The sequence below is a fragment of the Aotus nancymaae genome, unplaced genomic scaffold (genome assembly GCF_030222135.1).
Source record: "Aotus nancymaae isolate 86718 unplaced genomic scaffold, 86718_ANA_hifiasm-v0.15.2.pri h1tg000043l, whole genome shotgun sequence".
Classification (NCBI taxonomy): Eukaryota; Metazoa; Chordata; class Mammalia; order Primates; family Aotidae; genus Aotus; species Aotus nancymaae.
The window spans coordinates 15419774-15441781 of NW_026988457.1; the positions used below are offsets into that span (position 1 = coordinate 15419774).

General features: G+C 42.6%; 1 protein-coding gene across 8 annotated transcripts in view; it reads right to left on the reverse strand.

The window, feature by feature from the left end:
• ENOX1 (ecto-NOX disulfide-thiol exchanger 1) overlaps positions 1-22008 on the reverse strand; it is a 505667-nt gene that overhangs the window by 70861 nt on the left and 412798 nt on the right. For all 8 annotated transcript variants that reach the window (XM_021669313.2, XM_021669309.2, XM_021669314.2 and 5 more), the window contains 2 exons: positions 8012-8119; positions 3942-3998 (listed from right to left, as the gene is read on the reverse strand). In XM_021669313.2, coding sequence (XP_021524988.2) covers positions 3942-3998; positions 8012-8119 — 165 coding nt within the window. The remainder of the gene's footprint in view (positions 1-3941; positions 3999-8011; positions 8120-22008) is intronic.

Here is a 22008-nt window from a genome sequence, read left to right on the forward strand (position 1 = left end):
CAGAAGATCTTGTGATAAGGGGCCAGGGTTGGGCTTTTAAAGGGTGTATCTGTTTCGAGACCTCAAGAATGCTGGATAATGTATTGGTCAGATTCTGGTGGTACACAGTAAAACATAAAAACAACAGAAAAGTAATACTAACAGACCATAAGCTAGATTAGTCTTGAGACTAAGACAAACGAGGAAATTCAAGATGCTACATATCCTTTAGTGGATCCCTTCAGGATGACTAATAGATACTGTAAGGGAACAGCAGCCACACCAGCATCCTGAATGCCAGGCAGTTCCAAAAGTCTGAAGCTCCCTGCCAGACTCCACCACAGAGCTATTAATATACAGAATCCCCCAGAAACAAATATGAGATGCAACCAAGATTTATGGATATGTTAATTACAGAATTATTTATAATAGCAAAAACAGGAAGTTAAATGCCTGACACACAGGAGTGTAGTTCAATTATTTCATATCTACATTATACAGCCATTAAGAATCATGTCTTTGAGGAACATTTGGTGACAAGAAAAATATTTATGATATAATGAAAAATCAAAAAGGTACAAAACTGAAGACAAGATGACAGTATTTATTTATGGGTTTTTCCCTCTGGTCATATACATGTACATGACTGGAAAAAATGAAAATAAAATGTTAATGGTGGTTATCTGAGTAATGAGATACTGAGCTTTTTTTTTCTTACCTTTGTACTCTTTTCTATAATTTGCAAGCTTCAAACATACTTTTGTTTTTTACTTTTATAGTAAAACACTGTGTTTTTTTTTTAAATTGTCAGCTCTCACAAGAACACCCAGCTAAGCTGGTGCCAGTCCACTGTATAACTGTTATTAATAAATGATAATGCATAAAATTCCTGCCCCCAGATGTAAATAATTGTAATGAAAAATAATTTATTTGTCTCACTCAATAGCCTTTGGGCCAGAGGCTTTAAACTTTGTGTGCCTTAAAATTTATCCTGCCAAAGTCCTTTCAGCTATATTAAATACTTTTTTGTTTTTGAGACAGGGTTTTGCTCTATCACCCAGGCTGGAGTGCAGTGGTGTGATTTCTGCTCACTGCAATCTGCAACCTCTGCCTCCTGGGCTCAAGTGATCCTCCTGCTTCAGCCTCCCAAGTAGCTGCTATTACTGGTGCGCACCATCACACCTGGCTAATTTTTATGTTTTTGTAGAGATGATGAGGTCTTACCATGTTGCCCAGTCTGGTCTTGAATTCCTAGGCTCAAGAGATCTGCCCACGTCGGCCTCCCAAAGTGCTGGGAATACAGGCATGAACCTCTACACCCAGCCTATATTAAATACTACTGATGCATAAAGATAATTAATACTTGTTGAATATGTACTCTAGGCTCGGTGTTAATGTACACGGCTTCACTTAACACACAAATGAGGAAGGTGAAGTTCAGAAAGTTCAAATAACTTGCCTCAGTCACATGTCTACTCAGTAATCAAAATGGATTCAAACCCTCTCAGTCTGATTTGAAGGCCTCATCGCTTTCAACCACCACAAGGCTGGTGGCAACTTCAGATGAGATGTAGACTTCATTTCAGACATTTAAGAATACATTTGCAAAATATTTTGCTAGGGCTCCTAATATGAGGGCAAAATAATTGATTTTTATTTCTTCTTTTTCACATGCCCTAGTAGAGGTACTGGGGAAACTGCCAAAAAGAGACAAAGTTCAGACAGAAAAGAGGATGAGTGAATAATCCACCAGCTGGGAAACCCTGACACAACAGACAGTGATTGTTAAGATTAGCCCAGCCCTCTGCCTAGGAAGGGAGGTGGCGGCCTGCAGTGACTGGCAAGGACTGTCAGGCTCTGTCACTTCACAAGTATCTCCCCCACCCTAGGTCAAGGTGCTGCTCTTCCCTCCTGCTGGGTCAGAACCCCATCTCTCAATAGTCATTTCTTTGAGTTGATTACAAAGCCTACATCATAGACTCTAGATGGGTATCTTAAAAAGGTGAAAACTTTCCTAATGAAGGGACAAAGACCGCAAAGATTATCTCCCTTTACTTTTTCCATTGAATAGTAATGACTTTTAAAATTTTTCAAAAAAGGCTTATGGGCTAGATATTGTGTTAGGCCTGTCTTTACATGTATCATCAAATTTAATTCAATCAGCAGATCAATTTATAACCATAACATCTTAGATAGAACCTCACAATTACAAGTACGTCCACATACGTGATCTCATTTGCTTCTCACAGTAAGCCTTAAGGAAGGCAAGGTAGGAGATAATATCCCCATTTCACAAACTAGAAAATGGAGGCCCACTGCCACTTTGTTTGGCTTACTGGAACAGAGAGCAGCTTCCCTGGAAGCCACAGGGGGACTGGCCCTATGTAGAGTGGATATGAAGGTCTTGGTTGAGAATGTGGCAGCCACGTGTCCCTCAAAGACAGGATGCTGAAGAAAGGCTTTAGGGTAAGGACAGGGGTCATGAATATTAGAGTGGAAAGACAAACTATGTCACACGACATTGCCTATGGGGAGCTCTGTATGAATGGTTTCCTCCTCTGGCTTTCCACTTTTTCAATTCTGTTCACTCCCCAAAGCCAACCCCAAGTCCCACAGGTCCAGGAAGCCTTTCTTGATTATCTAGCACAAAGAAATCATACAGATAACCACCTCAAGGTTTTCCCAGGCCTTAGCTCAGTACAATATTATGACATGTTTTTTAGATAGGCTTTGCCATTCTTTTTACAAGTGAGAAAAAGGAAGCTCAGAGAGGTTAAATAACTTGTCAAGCTGACACAGTTGATAAGCAGCAAAGTCTGGATTTCAGACTATATCACATCATAGCTGCCTCAACTTCCTGTATGCTTATCACCTCCTGTATATCATGTGTTTCTTAATTCATTAACTCAGTTATAAGTTCCCCGAGGGCAGACAACAAGTCATATATTTCTTTGTTATCCCCATTTCTGTCCTCCTAGAACTTAGCAGAGCACCTATGAACATATAAGTCCTCAATAAACATGATATGTTAAATGTCTGCTGGGTAGGAACAGTAATGATTAAGTGGGATTTTTTTGATGCTCTGAATATTAGGCTCTCTGTTGTATATAATTAAAACAAAAGTGAACAAGAAATATATAATTTCTCCTAGCTCCAGTGTAATCAGGCATTCATCATCATGTCTAATTCTGTGTTCTGTGAAAAGAACTGCTTAGTAAGCATTTTCTATGATGAGGATGATCAAATACATACAGATACAGAGAGATTTTAAAAAGACAAAATCTCATCAAACATATGGAGAGGTAATGATCTACATGGTATAATATTCCATCTGAGACTAAAGAACTTTCAAGCCAAAAAGAATACTTGTTTCCATTCTGACAATTGGATATTCAAGGAAAACTAAGAGAGGAAGTCAGGGTGTAACGGAGATCTTGTACCATCACACATTATTCTCTATCAAGAAGATGGATGCACCATGCTACTGTTCTGGGTGAGGAACAGAAAAGAGGTGCAATTTCAAGGGCTATTCTGAGAGAAGGGGTTTGCTCTGAGACCTTTTCAGCATGTCAATCATTTAAGTACCACTTTGGCTGGCAGGCAAACTTAATGAATATACATGCAGTGAACAACTGATTACCCTGTCGGGTCTCCTTCCATTTCCCTCCCACTATATCATCAGTCATAGTTTTGGAAATATTAAGAGCTCAAACAGACTCACTGAGATTAGATTTTTTGATGGTGGGGATTAGCTCACATACTTCTAAACTGACATTTGATAAACTAGGCTAACAATAGCAGTGCCTGTCAACCACATTTTCTTGCCAAACCCTATATATTAATCTTAAACTGCTGAGAGGCAGAGCTTCTGATTTCCTCTAAGTTGTAGATAAAGTGCCACATCCCCATGTGTTCGACCAACATCAAGCAAGAAGAGAAAATACCAGGTTTGTGGTACCTACATTTGAATCCTCATGGCTGTGGCCATTGGTCTCGACCAATTCCTTGGTACCTTTTAACTGCAAATTTTAAGGAAAAACAACATAAAACAAAATAATGAATAAGCAAGCAAATCTCTTAAATATATCATCTTGTTAACTGATTTATCTGAGGTTGCATTTTATAAAACTTCCAATGAGGTAAAACAGATGGAGCACGTATTTCTAATGAGCCTTATTGGAGCCAGTTTGAGACCAATATTTTATGAAGCTTGATGCCTGGCAAAAGAATAAATGGGTCTTGGTTATTATTTTTTAAATAATAAGATTAGAAAGCAGTTCCATAGGCATAAAGTGTATAAAATTGGTTCTTAAGAATAATAAATGATTTCATTTCCTAGTTGGATTGCTATTAATTTAAACCCTGCAGTGTTTGCAAGTTGCCACCAGCAAAATGATGTTATATTAACGATTATTCGTGAATGATGCATTTTTAGCCACTTTTAACATGCTGCTGTGCTACTAGACATGTCTTCCTTGAGAATATATTTGAATGACTGACATCTCTGGAGGCCTAAAGACAGCTGCTTCTTTGGTAGAGAAAGAGTTTGGATGACATCTCCTTGGCCACTGAAGCATTAGAAGAAACGATATTTCTCAAATGAGATTTTTAACAGTGAGCATTTGAAAACACTTCTCTTTCTCAGAGGCTTAGGAGTAATCAGTTATCAGGAGGTTTCAGAAACCCTTTAATTGGCATTTTATCCTGTCGTGACTCAAAACAGACATTTAGAATCCGACAGCAAAGGAAGAGGGTGAGCGGGCTTGCAGCTGTTTTGCCAGTATTTTTTCCTGGCTTAGGAAGCAGCATCTCCTCCATTATCTTTTTTATGCCTAATACAAAGTATTCATGGTAGGAAAAAATACTTAAGAGTTGAAAGAAAATCAATGCACATATACCACCAATGTGTTTGATTCAGAACACTGGTTCCTTCTATTTATGCATATGAAAATGAAAGCGTCTTTAGATTTTTAAAGCCAGTCTTAAACTCCCAGCTAAAAAGCCCTACCTACTCCATGCCAAAGGAGCGGTTTTGCCAAAGGAATGGTAACATGAAGAAATTGAGGATCAAGTAGTTGATTATGGACCAAAGTCTCTTCCGCTCATTTCCATATCACGCCCACTTAAGGAAGAAATCTGCCCACTGTTCTTCAGGGCAACATCATTGATGTTTCTACACATGACAGACAGGGGAGCATGGGCGATGTATGGCATATATGACAAGGCAGAGGTGTGCTACAGTGATAGGAATACTACCTGTTATCACAGGACACGAAAGGACTCTAAAATCCCCTCGCTCTTTTCCTAGCTGAAGGTTTCTTATTGTAGGTGTCCCTCATCATCATCTGCTTCATCAACCCCTCTGCTCATCCCACCTTAGGTCCTGTAGTTTGTGCTCCCATGAGTTAGAGTGGGGTTAGCTCAGAAGGTCTTGCTCTTTCTCAGCAGAAGTAAAGGACTATTTGTGAGTGTCTGTTCCACCTTTATGTGTTCAGCAACATAAATGTGCCATTGCTCTCCTCCCTTTTAAATAAACTCCATTCTTCCTATTCCATGATGTCCTCTAACTCTGCCCTCGCTGTTTCTGTTCCTGTTTACTCTCCCTCACTCCCTGTCTCCTGGCACTGTTCACTCCACTGTGCTCTGTAGCCAGAACCATGGGAGGAAACCCCTCCCGCTGCACATCGCCCCTCTCCTTCCTTGGAGCTGCAGCTCAGGACAGCTGCTGCTTTGTTCTTCCCTCAGCTCCCTGTTCTTCTCGCCTTTAGCTGCTACTCTACCCCAGGTAGGGCTGTACATCTTGTCTGATGAAACAGGTTGTGAACAAGCTCCAGATGTATAAAGCTATCCTCATTACAAAGGAGATGAAAGGCAGGAGTCAGTGGGGCCTGGAGGGACCTAGAGAAGCTGCATCTTCACATATGGGAAAACTGAGAGCTTAGAGAGTGGCCTGTCCTTCCCTGGAGGGGTAGGGCCTGAGGGTGGGAAAGGTCTGCCCCCAAGACCTATCCTTTCTTGTCAGGATTCCCAGCAAGGGGCAATCCCATTAATAGCAACATCCCAAATCTTCAGAGAAGGGTGTATCTTTCCCTGCATGTGTCCATTTGTTTAGGCCACATCTATGTGGCCGCTGAAACTGTTTGCACGTGGAGTTACTCTAAGCAAATCCAAAGAAAGCCTCAAAGGCAGTGGTCAGTGAAGGTGAGAGGTGTGGCTGTCAGTGCACATCTGTGTGTGGGTGCAGGGGCCTGGAAGGAACCTGTACACTGCATGGCCTTTTGCAAGAACCACCAAGCGGTAGCAAGTGAGGGGCTCTTGGACAGCTTGGTAATGATACCAGCACCCAAATATATTTGGTGTCTCAAGCTTAAAGATTCTTGGTGTCTTTGCTTGGAAAGAGCTATCCCATTTAAATTAATATTGCAGATTTAAAATTCTTCCTTCTCAATTGTATTTTCTAGGTCTTTAATGATTTTAGTTGTTTCGAATCCTCTTCACAGTCCCTTTTTTTAAATAATGGAGAGTGAAGTGTGATGTTTGACCCATACCTGTGTGTGCTTTGCTCTTTAAAAATACATGCCATAACAAGATATAGCAATACTTTCTGCAAAACTCAGAATCTAGTTTTATGACTAGGGTTTAGACTTAAAATCAAAATAAAAGATTTGAGTCATTTAGAGGAAAGAGAAATTCACCCCTCCCCATTCCAGTCAAAGCTATCTAAAAGAAAAAATATCAGGGCGAGAGAGCAGAAAAAACAAAAGCTCAGAGCTATAGCTGGTTGATTTGGAGCAAATTTGGACCAACTCAGTTCCAAAAAGCTGGGAGTCTTTTCATATAATAACAGTGGAAGGGGCAGTGATTTCAGATCTCCTCAACTACAGGCCATTGTGAATTCAGTCAACTAGACTTTGCACTTCCATCTGTTATATCTGAAATCATAGTGTCAGCCTCAGTACATGTTACTGAACCTATATTCATCACATAAAGATAATTATTAGTTTTATGAAGCATTTTCTTCCAAAACTATAAAAGTTTAAAAACTAATATCTTTACTTTTCCCTCACAAATCAATCATACCTTTAGGAGAAAATAACTAAAAAGATATTTTCTGGACCCCAAAGCATTAAAAAAAATCACTCACAAAGTGACATAGAGCTGACTTTATATATTCTCAAATGTCACCTTTGAAGTTATTTATACAGTGTAAGGTTATTTATACAATATAAAACCATGATGTATGGGTGAAAAATTTAAAACAAGCTGCATTTCATTACCCATAGAGGGTTGGGGTTACTGTATACAACTTTTTCCTTCAAATTACCATTCATATATTGTTGGCAGCAAGTGAAGGCCAGAAATAGGAAGGCATTTCAAGAGCTCTCCTGGCTCCTCTCAAGAAGATAGTGGGCTTAGATTTCACTCTGCTGCCTGCCGAGTGCTCCGTCTTACCCTGCTGTAAGACAATACTTTCCAATCCACTTATCAATGTCAGGGCACACTTTCGTATCAAAGAAAGCCAGAATGAAATGATCAGATTTACAAACTTCATATAAAAGGTCTGTTGCTCACCACGGTTAGATAAGTACCCTGATGTACAGGGAAGATATTTTTTAAGTGTTGCTATGAATCAGTCCTTGTTCATGTGTCTGCAGGAGTCTCATGGGTTATGCTAAACTCATTTTCCTCACTGTTAGACTTAAGAGGAAACCAGCTGCTTACTTTGAAACTTTGAAACATACCTCATTGCCAATAGTTTGAAACTTTATCAAAATTTGGTTGTCTTCTGGAAGAAACTCTCACACAACACTGGCAGACTTGGGCAATCTAAACAGGTACAGGAGTGAGGACAGCGATGCTGAGAATGAGATTATAAATTCTGCACAGCAAAGCCGCTAGGAGGTTTGACAGGGTTCAGGCTAATTGTACTGCAGATTACTTTCAGTAAATGTTTGCACGGCTGACGCACAAGGGAGGTATGCATTGGGGTGTTTGAACTGATTCATAAATCAGAGTTGTTTCATTCACTTACTTGTTCCTGGAGGACTTTTAGTAACGCTTGTGTATGTGACTGCTCTTCCTTTGCTTGTTCCAATTCTGACTTTTTGTTGTTTAATTCCTCCTGGATGGTTAGCAATTGCTGTGAAATTAAAGGATATTTAGTATAAGTAGGATTGAAGGCGAGATGGTTTAAAAATATCCATAATACTGATTCAAAATTATAAGTAGAAGATTTTTACATGTCTTGAAGCTGAATTCAGACCTCAGTTGACCTTGTGTGTTTTCTCCACTAAGTATCAGGGGCATTGCAGTTTTCAACACACTGTTAGGTTGTTTGTGATACTGATGTACAAAACTTGTTTTCATATTTGTGAAGGCATCATTATATTCCTTTGAGCAAATGCCTATTTGTAAAAAATATACAGGGTAGTGCTAATATATAACGTACTGATAGATGAAAAAGTTGAATAAAAATATAATTAACTTGTTCAATATTGCTTCATTTCACCTATTACAGTAAAGCTAGATTTACAGTAATTCTATAAAGCTACTTTGCCAAGTGGCTGGGACCACAAAAGATCCTTTTACTTTCTCTGTTATGATGGTGATGTTTTATTAGATCAGCAGGACTGAAGTCCAAACTGCAATCAATATATCAGCTGAGAAAACTGCTGATATAAACTGTCAAAACACTAAGCTATGGCCTACACTGCTATTTTAAGCAGGGCCACTGAAGGGATTTTTGTAAGCCCTGAGCTTCCCTTGCCCTATCAACTGTAACTCATGTGAAGGCTTTCCTTGTCTGCCAAAAGCACAGCGCTGCACAGTGTGAATTCTCTGGGACATGGTTATATGTTAATATATACATAGGTTGGAGAATACATTCAAGAGCTGCAGAACAGGCCCTGGAAACAGCTCTGACTATTCCGAGCTTCTTGACAACAAATGACTAGTTCAAAAAGACAGAAGTGCATTTCTTCTGCTACCATACATAACAGTTGCTGTACTAATGATCTAGAAATGATAGTGGATTCCTGCCATGAAGAGACCTGTCTCCAATAGCCAGGCTGCTTCTTCAGGGCCTTGACAAGCTGGCTGCAGAGCTGTCTGGCCAGTTCCTAACCATCAAAGCCCGGAAAAACACTGGCACTGGATTTCTCAGGCTTGAACCTACCAACTGGAAGGATTAAATTAAATCTCCAAAACTACTGGTTTGAGGGGATTTTGCAGGGTAGGAAGTACTCAGAAAAACATACTGCACTTTCCCTTGGGCTTGCTTGTTCTGCTAACTACTGGGGCACTGGGTATAAATATAAGAACCTACTTTGGTCCTGTAGCATAAACAGTGATTTCTTGAAATTTCTAAAAGCTCAGTGCATCCTATTTCATCACCTACCCATGAAATAATCAATCACATTTGAGATAATGCATACATTATACATTGGTTCCCTTAACAGTTTATGGAATTTAATTGTGCATCATTGATTAAAGTATAGAAACCAGGGAGCCCATATTGCACTTTGGCACAGTGACAAGTACCTTCATTGTGTCCAGACAGTGGGGAATGGCCCTGTTCCTTCACTCACATTCCTGACTGGCCCCAGAACAGTTCCAAAGGGAACAGGTACTCTGACTTGGGTAATGCTGAGTGAATTTTACTTTCTGAGACAATTTCAAATTCAATCCTTAAACCTCTTTTGAAAAATGAGCCAAATGAAGGATAGAAAATTGTCTTCAAAGGTAGGTAGCTTAAGTTTGCTTATTGCAGCATTTGGGGTGGCAAAACCAAAAATAACTGATGTCCAGAAGAAGGGGGGTGGACGTTAATAATGGTGTATTGGTATCACAGGACACCATGCAGCCATTTAGAATGAAGTTGTACTAATTGTAAGGCCAGTCACCTCGCTGGGAGCTCAGACATACCCACCTCCCTCGCCGGGAGCTCGGACACACACCCCCCCCTCGCCGGGAGCCCGGAAAAGAAGCCCCGCCAGGACTTCCCCGCCTAGCATTTTGTCCCATCTGGGCCCCACTCCCCGCCTAGCATTTTGTCCCATCTGGGCCCCACTCCCCGCCTAGCATTTTGTCCCGTCTGGGCTCCACTCCCCACCTAGCATTTTGTCCTGTCTGGGCCCCACTCCCCTTGGGCTCAACCAATCAAACGCCTCCACTCCCTATAAAACCCCACATCTGAGAGGAGTCTGTGCGACTTCTCCGGCCCCTCCTGTTGGACTGGAGAACCTCGCCCAGGAGCCGAATAAATTTGCATTGGATCTTCTTGTGCTGGCCTCAGTTTCTTCTTTTTAAACTTGGCAAGAACCTAAGAACCCTTACAAGTGGTGCTGAAACCCGGGATCGAACCAGGGACCTTTAGATTATGAGACTGACCCCGATGCGAGTGCATGAGTGAGTTTATGTGTAGTCCCACAGCCTAACAGCTACGGGGCTTGTGTGGGTCTCAACCCGTGGTCCCACGGGGACATCATAAGGCATAACGGTGATTCACCTCTGGACTGAAAGTTCTGAGGTGACCAAGCCCAGGGGTTATATGGGTACACCTTAGCCAAGACGCCTCTGAAATATCCCTTCAGGGACGTGGCCGGGAAGGCATCAGACTGGTCTCCCATCTGGGGGGCATCCACCCTTTGTCCGTCAGTCTTACATGTGGTTCTGTCTTTATTGTAGATTTGCCAGTTTTATTAGACTCCTGCTGGCTGATATACAGTGGCTTAGGCCTGCTTCTCCTGAAGTAGAAGATATTCTACAGTGGGTAACAGACCACTGGTTGCAGGGAACCTTTGCTGAATTCATGCCCCTAGAAGTAACTCTGTTTTCCTTTGTTCTTCTACTCCTCTTCTGTCACTGAGGTCTCTCTTCCTCAAACTCTCCCATGTGGCAGATAGCCCTAGCCCTGTCTCTTTTTATTTTCTTCCTTATTATACTCATTGCAGCCTGTAAGTTCTCTCAGCCACCTCCTCCGGGAAAGGAACACTTCTGCCCGTGTTGGGTGTAATACCTGTTCCTATCCCTTCCTCGCCCCTGACCGCCCCACAAAAGCCAACTATGGGGAATCAGAAGTCCCGCTTAGACCCCAAGTCGCCATTAGGATGTCTAGTCCAAAACCTACCCAAACTAGGTCTTTCCATAAAAAAGAAAAAGCTGCTCTTCCTTTCCACCATAGCCTGGCCACAATATCCTCTAGACAACCAGTCCAAGTGGCCTCCGGAGGGCACATTCGACTTTAATGTCCTGACAGACTTAAATAACTTTTGCGAAAAGAACAGTAAATGGTCAGAAATCCCCTACGTGCAGGCTTTCTGGTATCTTCGTTCCTGCTCCACCCTCTGTTCCTCTTGCACCACTGCCCAGGTGTTCCTAGCCAAAGAAACCTCCTCTTCACCCTTAGCCCCTCCACCCTTCTCCTCTTCCTTTTCTGACCCTGACGCACCCGAGGAACTCTCCTTTCCGCTGGCCCGACCCAATAATCCTCCGCCTTATGACAGACCTCAACCCTCCTCAGCTCCTCCACCTCCTAATCCCAACCTGGCCTCTCCTGTTAGTGCTCACACCCACTCGCGCTGTGCTCCCAACGACGAAGCCTCCCTCCTTTGCCCCCTTTGCGAGGTGGCCAGAGCAGAGGGCATTGTCTGAGTGCACGTTCCCTTCTCCCACTCCGATTTTTCAGCCATTGAAAAACGCCTAGGGTCTTTCTCCACCAATCCTACTGCTTACACCAAAGAATTTCGCTATCTTACCCAGGCATGTGACCTAACCTGACATGACATGCATGTAATCCTATCCTCCACCCTCACCCCAGATGAGCGTGACTGGATCTTTACAGCAGCCTGAGCACACGCTGATCAGGTACACCTAGCTAACAACCAGATGCCGGTAGGTGCAGCAGCGGTCCCCGAGGCCGACCCTAATTGGGACTATCAGGCTGGTCGCGATGGCCGCCGCTGCCGAGACCAAATGCTACAGTGCCTCCTAGTGGGCATGCAAAGCACAGCCCAGAAGTTAGTTAATTACGACAGGTTGAGGGAAATAACTCAGCGACCTGATGAAAACCCAGCCGCCTTCCTTGACCAATTGACTAATGCTATGATCCTCCATACGCGGCTGGATCCAGCCTCCTTAGCGGGGGCTACAGTACTAGCCACCCACTTCATTTCCCAGTTGGCGGCTGATATAAGCAGGAAACTTAAAAAAGCTGAGGAGGGCGCCTAAACTCCCATACAGGACCTGGTAAACATGACATTTAAAGTTTTTAATGGCCGAGAGGACAAGGCTGAGGCCACTCGACAGGACCACTTACAGCAGAAGGTAGGCCTCCAAACCCGAGCTCTTGTAGCAGCCCTGAGGTCGGCAGCCCCCCGAACATCTGGTGGGGGAGGTCCATCAAAACCCTTCTGAAATGCTTCAAGGGCCCCGCCCAGGCCCTGTTTCAGATGTGGTCAAGAGGTACATTGGGCCCGGCAGTGCCCCGTCCTTGTCCACCTCCTGGACCTTGCCCAAACTGCAAACAGACTGGACACTGGAAGGTTGATTGCCCATCCTGGACCACAGGCCCACTCCCCACACCTCTATGTGAGGAGCAGGCCGGTCTGCAGGAAGCAATCCCTTCGCTTGAACTTCTTGGCCTTCTGGATGACTGATGCAGCCTGGACTCGAGGACCCCCATCACCCTTGCCGAGCCCAAGGTAATGCTGCAGGTAGCGGGTAAGTCCATTTCTTTCTTAGTGGACACGGGGGCTACTTATTCTGTATTGTCTTCCCACTCAGGGCCTAGCATACCTTCCCAGGTCTCAGTCATGGGAACTGATGGAAGGCCTTCCTGTCCTAGTCAAACCCATCCTTTAGCCTGTGTCCTTGAGGGACACCCCTTTTCTCACTCTTTTCTAATTATACCCTCATGCCCAGTTCCCTTGTTAGGACGAGATATTTTCCAGACTCTGGGGACCACTCTCCAACTCACTAGCCTCCCATACTCAAACCCATCACCCGCTCACCTCGTACTGCCTCTCCTAACCGATACTACGCCCTGTCTTAACCCTTTGCCTCAACCCCGTATCCCTCCTGATGTAGTTAATCCCTTGGTATGGGATACCTCTAAGCTTGTAGTGGCTAGAAATCACACGCCAGCTAAAATGCTTCTCAAAAATCCTACTTGCTTTCCCTCACGTCCTCAGTTTCCTATTTTAAAAGCCCACCATCAGGGCCTGAAGCCTATCATCACCCGACTCCTAGCCCAGGGACTCCTTATTCCCACCAGTTCCCCTGTAACACTCCTATTTTGCCGGTCCAAAAGCCGTCCGGCGACTACCACTTAGTTCAGGACCTATGCCTTATCAATGAGGCAGTAGTAACCCTCCACCCTGTAGTCCCCAACCCATACATTCTGCTATCCAACATTCCCTCCAATACCTCCCATTTTACAGTTCTTGACCTCAAGGATGCCTTCTTTACCATTCCTCTATACCCTGAGTCTTACTTTCTCTTTGCCTTCACCTGGACTGATCCAGACACCAATCTGTCACAACAGCTCACCTGGACGGTCCTGCCCCAAGGATTCAGAGGCAGCCCTCATATTTTCGGACAAGCCTTAGCAGCTGACCTTAGCTCCTGCCCCCTCCAACCCAGTCTCCTCCTTCAGTATGTGGACGACCTCTTACTTTGTAGCCCCTCCCTCTCCCTGTCTCAACAGCATACCGCCACTCTCCTTAACTTTCTGGGATCTAAAGGATACCAGGTATCTCCTTCTAAGGCGCAGTTGTCAGTCACCTCAATAGTTTACTTGGGCATTCACCTCACCCCTACAACTAAAAGCCTGACAACAGACTGCAAAAAGGCACTCCTTTCCTTATGGCCTCCAGAGACGGCAGATCAAATTCTCTCCTTTTTAGGGTTTGTAGGATTCTTCCACCATTGGATACCTAATTTTGCCTCTCTAGCTAAACCTCTTTATGTAGCTGCTAAAGACACACCCACGGGACCCCTCTCCCAACCTGGGGTAGTTAAACAGGCTTTTAAAACCCTACAAACTGCCTTGTCCATGGCACCCCCGCTCCAACTACCAGATCTCAATCGCCCCTTCCACTTGTTCACTGATGAAAAACAGGGAATTGCAGTCGGAGTCTTAACCCAGCCCCTAGGCCCCGTGTACCGTCCAGTAGCCTACTTATCAAAGAAACTTGACCCCATGGTCAGGGGATGGCAGCCTTGCCTGTGGGCCTTGGGAGTGGCAACAGAACTCACCAAGGAATCCCTAAAACTTACCTTGGGCCAGCCCATCTCAGTGTTTTCTCCCAATCGGCTCACCGACCTTCTCTCTCACAAATCTCTCACATACCTAGGACCTTCTCGGTTACAGGAGTTTCATCTACTCTTTATTGAAAATCCTTTAGTCAGCCTTCATCCCACTTCTCCACTCAACCCAGCTACTTTACTTCCCCTTCCATCCCATTTCCCCTCCCCAACTCATTCCTGTCCTGAACTAATAGATGCATTTGCTAAACCTCGAGAGGGCCTGTCTAGCCTTCCTCTCTCTAGCCCAGACCTTACCTTTTATGTAGATGGGAGTTCAGTAATGACAGCCGAGGGGCGACAAAAAGCAACCTATGCAGTAGTCACAGATTCAGCCACCCTCGAGGCACGCCGCCTCCCCAATGGGACCACATCACAAAAAACCTAATAGATTTTCCCTTTTTATTCCCAAAATGTGCTATATATAAGGAAACTTTGAAATTCCCTTGCGATTTTACTGAGTTTGTTTATTATTATTTGTTATACTTTAAGTTCTGGGAAACATGTGCAGAATGTGCAGGTCTGTTACATAGGTATATACATGTTACTATTTTATATATCTAATCCATGCTTCTGATGGAGCACATCCACCCAATTTTACCCAACCCACTCTCACAGTGAAGGCCATTCAAATTACCCCAGTTCTTCCTGCTGTATATAAGCTTGCACTGGAACATGCTAGTGCAAGTTCCCTTATGGCCCTATGGGAGAATTTCCCTGGGATGCATCTCCAGTGGTAGAATTCTTAGGTCAAAGGGTGAATTTGGCAAAGCTGCTCTCTGGGATGGTTATGCCAGTCTACTTACTGTCAGTGGTGTGTAAGAGCTGCTCTGTGCCACTGAATAATAACACTAAGTATTATTCAGCTTTCTAATTGTTGCCAGTTTAATAGAATATCAAGACTCTTCATCTTTGAAAAATTTTGTACTTCTTTGATTCCCTGTGATTTTAAGCATCTCATCATATGCTTGCTAGCTATGGGAGTTTATTTATAATTATTAAAAGAATAGTCAAGAGCAGTGGTTCTTAATTCTGACTCTCCATTAATACTATCTGGGAAACTTTTCAAAAAAATACTTATTTCTGGGCTTTAAAGAAGACCTATTAACTCAGAATATTGAGAGGTGGGACACAGGCACTGATCCCTTAAAACACCTCCACAGGTAATTATTCTAATGTGTAACTGGGGATGAAAACCACTGTATCCTGTAATGCTTATTTAATCTTCAGTCTACTATAATGTGACTTTAATCTCTAGTACTCTACTCAATCCGTTCTCACTATAGTCACCAGTGCCTTGCTAATTGCCAACTAGTATTCCAGGTTCTTTTCTTCTCACTGCACGCTCTCTCCAGGGGATCCTATTCATGCCCATGGCTTTAACTACATATCACATGTGCTAATGCTTTACAAGACTGCCTTTACAGCCTCTGCTTCTTTCTTACCACCTATCAGAAGCTTCACTTCTTGTGTTTCCAACTGTGCCCATTAGCATACCTACCCTTCCCACCCCAACCCAGTCTAAGCCTCTTCCCCTGGTATCCAGAATTAAAATGTTGAAATCAATGCTGGCCCTTTCATCACCCTCACAGCCCCTTTGCTGGTTCCTTGACCTTTTCTCCATCCCATCCTAGCTATCGTAGTAAAGGCTACCATTTCCTCTCCTCTGGGTTCTTCCTGTTCCCCCTGCCATTTATCCAACACTCCTGAGAGAGTTGACTTCCCATGGATTGAAGTGCTCCCATGATTAAAAACACTGTTAATTCTCCTACCACTGTAGATAAAATCTAAACCACTGAACTTCTCATCCTTCCCCAGACATGCCAGCCGCTTCCATGACTTATAAGTTTCCCACTCAGAATTCTGCCTGGCTGATTCCTACTCATTCTTTAAGTGCCACCTCACATGTTGCTTTTGGCTCCAGATCAACTCAGTTGATGCCTTTGTAAAACTGAAAAGAGCCCCATCATCCCAGACACAACCCCTCACGGGTATATGGTTGGGTACTGGCATTGAGGCTTGATTTCATTCCCACTTAGCCCTTTGGCCTGCTGCTCTTGTCCAAGGCTACTACACTACAAAATGCAGTAGGCTTGGGTTCTTCCTCCATAAAAATGTTCTCTAATCACCCAAGCAAAGTTAGTTCATCTACCTTCTTGCTCCCAAAGCACTTAATATGGGATATCACATTTCATATCTGTCTCCCCAACCAGACTACATTCACCAATATTAATGTCAATGATCAGGTTACCTCTAACATATAATAGGTGTTGAATGAATGAAAAAATGAAGGGATGAAAAGTTTGCTGTTTCTCCACTTCTATGGGATTAAACCATGATCTAACAATAACAAAAAACCCCCCACCAAAATAACAACAAAAACAACCACCCCCCCCAAAAACACCCGAGGAACGATAAACTACTAGGGTAATTTGTTTTTCTTTTTGAGGAAAACAGAAGTTTCATTTAAGACATTTTGATTCATTACTTAGCAGTTCCAGATATCCTCCTTAATCTGAAAAGAAATATTTCTCAACAGGCTAAGGAAATTCAATGAATGAATTTATAATTATGTAATTTATTCCTTAAGTTTTACCACAATAAGCACAAAATCACCACTATAAGAAAAAGAAAATCAACACTCCTAGACTGTTTTGTGCATTCTACAAATTTAACATGCTCTTTTGTTTTCAAAGTATAAACTCACAATCTAATATTTATGTATTCAAAACAACAATGATTCAAAACTGCCACTCTTCATTTGACTAGAGGTCCTTTAAAAATAGGGAGGTAGTTCACAACTAGATCATTTAAGTCAGCCTTTCTGGTCTTTTTTGCTTGAAATTTATGAGTCTCTATAATATTCTTTCCAGTTTGAATTTTTAAGTACTAAAGTGCCTCAATTATAGAAGTTCATAAGCAGCTAGAACTTAATCAGAAGAGTCTCTTGGTTGGATTGGCTGATGGCAGCATAATTTTAATTTAGCATTTCAGAGTGTGGCATTAAACAGATGCACTATTACATTCTTTGGTGGTTACAATTGAGTGTGTTCCAATTAGACAATTATCCATATGCCAATCAAGTGGAAACACTCGGGCAGACCATAAGCAGGTAAATAAATGCTGTACCTGACACATCTTGATATTTCCAGGCCACTGATTTAATGGGATCATTTGTAATGCTCTTTGGGGATGTAGACTTCAGTATGTAATGATTCTTTCTTTCTGACAAATTCAAAGAGCATTACAAATGTTATTTGGAGCCCTAGAATAAGTGAGGTCACATTTCCATTTTTACAGATGGGAGAATCATGGGCACATAGAGGTTAAGTCATGTATCCAAGGTCACACTGTCTGGGAGAGACCTACCACTTGCATAGCTCAATTTTCCTGCCTCATCCATGGTTTCTACCTTGGCAACCACACTGCGCTGTCAATTTGTAATGGAAATCAGAAGATGCCAAACTTCAAATCCTCCTAGCAACGACTTCTATCTAAACATTCATCATTTCCACTTAGGAGCCAGGCTTGTTAGAGACATGCTTTTGTGTATACTTCTGTGAGCAGTGTGGTAAATTCGATTCGCTTTAAGAACAACAATCCTTTCCTTGTCTTTTTTTAAAATTGTATGCTTTCGCTACCAAGGTGAAGTTTTTATATAGTTAACCTTTATATATATAAGGTCGGTTCCATGAAAGTCATAGATGACAGTGCAAATACTCTATGTGAAATGTATCAGCCACATCTCGTTGTAATCTGAAACTCACAGGATTGTAATAATTCAGGAATCTTTGGCAGGATAGTGTGAAGTTAGGGAAACTTCTGTGGGATGGAGGAGTAAGTACCCTTTCTAAATTTAGGTTGGTGGTGGGTCAGGTAAACTCCTAACACAAGGTAGATAGATATAGACAGTGACTGATACCAACATACATACATACATACACACACACACACACACACACGTGCACACACAATTTCTTTTCTTCTCTTTGTTTCAGGATTTCCCCAGTGCTTGGCTCTGTTCAGTTCTAAAACAATCTGCTAATATTTATCTATTCATTCCCTTAGTCAATACTGAGGTCCTGCTTTGTGCATCGTACTGGGCTGGGCAATGTGTAGGATTCAGAGGAAACAACAGGAAGTAGCCTCTCCTCTAGATGCTGGGTCACAAAGGTTCTTATATGTACACGATACCTAAGTCAGGGCAGTACAAAATACTCTTGTAATAGCTATAACTGGTGTGATTTCCATAGGAATCCAGGAGACTTCCGAGGATCAGTTTAGGGGTCAGGAGAATGAGCTCAGGGGATTCATTTTGAATCACAACTTGTTCTACTTATTGGAAATGAACCACTGAATATTCACAATAGTCTGGAAATATTTGAATTCATAGAATGTTATCAATTTAAATTCAATGTGTTTTTATTCTTTTGATTCAGTTTTAATAACTGTTGTTCCATCTCCGTAACTTTGCTATATATCAGATGTCCTACTCAGTGGGATATTCCTTTAAGGCCAGTAGAATATCACCTAAGGAAATGAGGTCCAGAGGTTTCCAAAGAGAATTCTCACCAAAGGCAATAGTGGGTGTGACTGTGTCTGATGGTCTCATCCCAGCAGTCCTTTAAACATTTGCTCTACGTGGTGATAACCATGAGAGTGTCCTGCCCCATCCTGCCTGTGCACCCTGTTGCCAACCTGATTTCTCCCAGTATTTCAGCCTGCAATCTGAACTCTTCCTGTTACTAGCTCTGCCAGATCCTTGTCTTACTATAGAGCTTGAGATGGAAGTATATACCCTTTAATCCCCTTTCTCTTGGTGGGATCCTGTCACCCCCCACCACCCCACAGCTTACTGTGTCTTCATGGCTCCCCAGGACTCTCCAGTCCGTCCACTGCTCCATCGAGTTCTGGTTCTAACTGACTTCAGCCTTAGGTCCGCCAATGAGGTCTACCTATGCTTGCTTTCCATCTTACACTGTGAATTCTGAGCTAATCCCTGATTGTTAGAGAAAGTTTGAGATGTAAAAAATCATGTGCACATCATCACAACCAAAAAGCAAGGCTTTGCCTAAAGGCAAACACATCTAACAGGATTTCTAACAGAGTAGACAACCTGTCTCTGGGGAAGGACAGTCATTTACCACCTATATCTACAGTGCTCCCTTTTCTCCTTGGAAAAAATGGAATTGAACTAGTTGGAATTTTCTTGTTACATGGGCTGGTAAAACTACTCAAGATCTATTCTAGTTTAAAATGTCATCTGCTTCCACCTGGGGATGAAACTGCACTCAATTTACACCAAGGTATAAGGGTAACCAAGCCTATGGCCAGTGTAATAAGCCTGGTACCCCCTTCTCTGCCTCAGGCACGGTGACCCCTGGGGGAGAAACATCTCTTGGAGAGAACTCCACCAGATAACTGATAACAGGAATGCTGGATCACAGAAATGCAATTGTGTTCAGAGCCTAATATCCTATTACACTAGGCTATACATATTTAATTCCTTGGGTCTTTCCTCATAAATCAATTCCTCTAGGGCTTTAATCTCGTCAATATCTTTTCTGATATTGAATTTTAAATGCCACTCTCATTGCTAGGCAGAAAGGCAATCTCTTGTTCATGATGAGATCAGGCTTCATTTATAGCTGAGAGATGCTGGGAGCATGGCCCTGTTCCCTGACCCTGCTTTAAGATCTTAATGTCAGCCAGACCCAACAGCCCAGGTGCAGACCTGCCTGGGTTGATCTCTGACAGGTCAAGACCATGAACTCTGGGGTCATGCCTATCATTAGTTTGGGAGCCTGGAACAACTATGGAGATGAGTGAGAAAGCTCAAGTAAGTGTTTCCAAGGGTCTGGCTTCTCACAGGGCTGCCTGAGGCATGAAGCACCCTGCTGCCACTGACCTGGCAAGGATTTCTGTGGACTGAGTAAGGCACGAGCTAAAGGTGCACACTGTGTGCATATATCAGCAACAGCTCCCAGGGCAAGGGTGAAGTGCGGGACAGGCTACCTGTTTTCTAGGGCAGAGAGGGGATGGAGGAACTCCAGAGAACAAGGACTTAGAGCTGAAATGTCTAGGTCCTCCCCAGGGCTGGTCTAGAGTGCAGTGGCATTTCCTCTGCTGCAGAGAAAAGGACAAAAGTCCAAGAATCTTTAAGCCATGAAAAATTTACAAAGGGAGGAATGAGTTTTGTAGGACCTCGAGAGCCACAGAGAGGTTGGGAAAACACAGGAAGCCATCTGAGATGCAGATTTGAGGGCCTGTCTACAAGAAGTGGTGGGGCCTGGGAGCTACCTGCCTTGGTGTAGGAGTTAAGCAGGTACAATTGTACAGAATATAAAAACAATAATAAAACTAAAGGTGTATCCATCTATCATCACTATGCACCAGGAATTCTAAGCAAAATCATTGATAAAATTCTCCTTCCTCATAAAAACCTTTTGCTGATCTAAATTCTAATTGTTGCCATTACTGTTAAGATTTAATAATATGTATGTAATCTTCAAATTAGCATATTCTGTTCCTTGTCCTTTAACAAACATATTTTACGTAGAAATTGATTTGGGAAATTTCCAGTTTTATAGTCTGCCCCAGCTCTCTCTTACACATGGACTTAGCTGCACACATTTGTTCTGACTTGAGCTTGCTTTGGATACAGTGTTTCCAGCCTCCTGTAGCACTACATATATTCTGCATTTCTAAATTAGATTCAAAATAAACAATCGGCTGGGCACAGTGGCTCATGCCTGTAATCCCAGCACTTTGGGAGGCTGAGGCGGGCAGATCACGAGGTCAGGGATCGAGACCATCCTGGCTAACATGGTGAAACCCCATCTCTACTAAAAATACAAAAAATGAGCTGGGCATGGTGGCATGCGCCTGTTGTCCCAGCTACTCTGGAGGCTGAGGCAGGAGAACCTGGGAGGTGGAAGTTGCAGTAAGCCAAGATTGTACCACTGCATTCCAGCCTGGGTGATAGAGCGAGATTCTGTCTCAAAAAAAAAAAAAAAAAAAAGCGCAGTTACTTCCATTCATCCCCACAGGACCACTCTGAGAATTTTTATGTTTAAAATTTAAAACAATGAAACATTTTTAGTTGGCAAGTGAAAATGTTAGTTCATATGTGAAATGTGTTTACCACGTTTTAGTATTTTTAAAATTGAAATTTTTCTTTATAGATTGCTTGCTTTAAAACTAAAAGACAAATCAAGGAAATGTTACATCAGAGACACAATACTTACCTAAATTGTGCCCTTTGCATTTGGTTTAATACTCACTATGATTCCCTGGACAATTATTTACATACAGTACTATGTTAACTATAATCAAGGATTAAAGTTCAAACTGTTAGGTAAGAAAACTATTGAATAGATAGTTGCAATTTTTTCCTTTTATCATACTATTTTCTTACTGGCATAAATATACATGAAATTCAATAGAAGAAAAATTTTAGTCTGCATTTCTTCCTTGGCCAGTATTATTCATTCCATTTTAATAATTAATGAAAACAATGCTGTCTAAATTTAAAGGAGGAAGTGTTTAGAAAAGGATCCTCTCTGATTGTTAAATTTCACTAGGCGGGACAGTCATGACCTTGGCCTGTTGGGCTGGGGGCTGGGGAGAACTGTGTCATCAGATAAGATTTTAGAGACCATTTCCTTTGCTTGAATATGCCCCTGGGAGCGCCTGGTGCGAAAGACAGATGCTTTGTGGCATTCC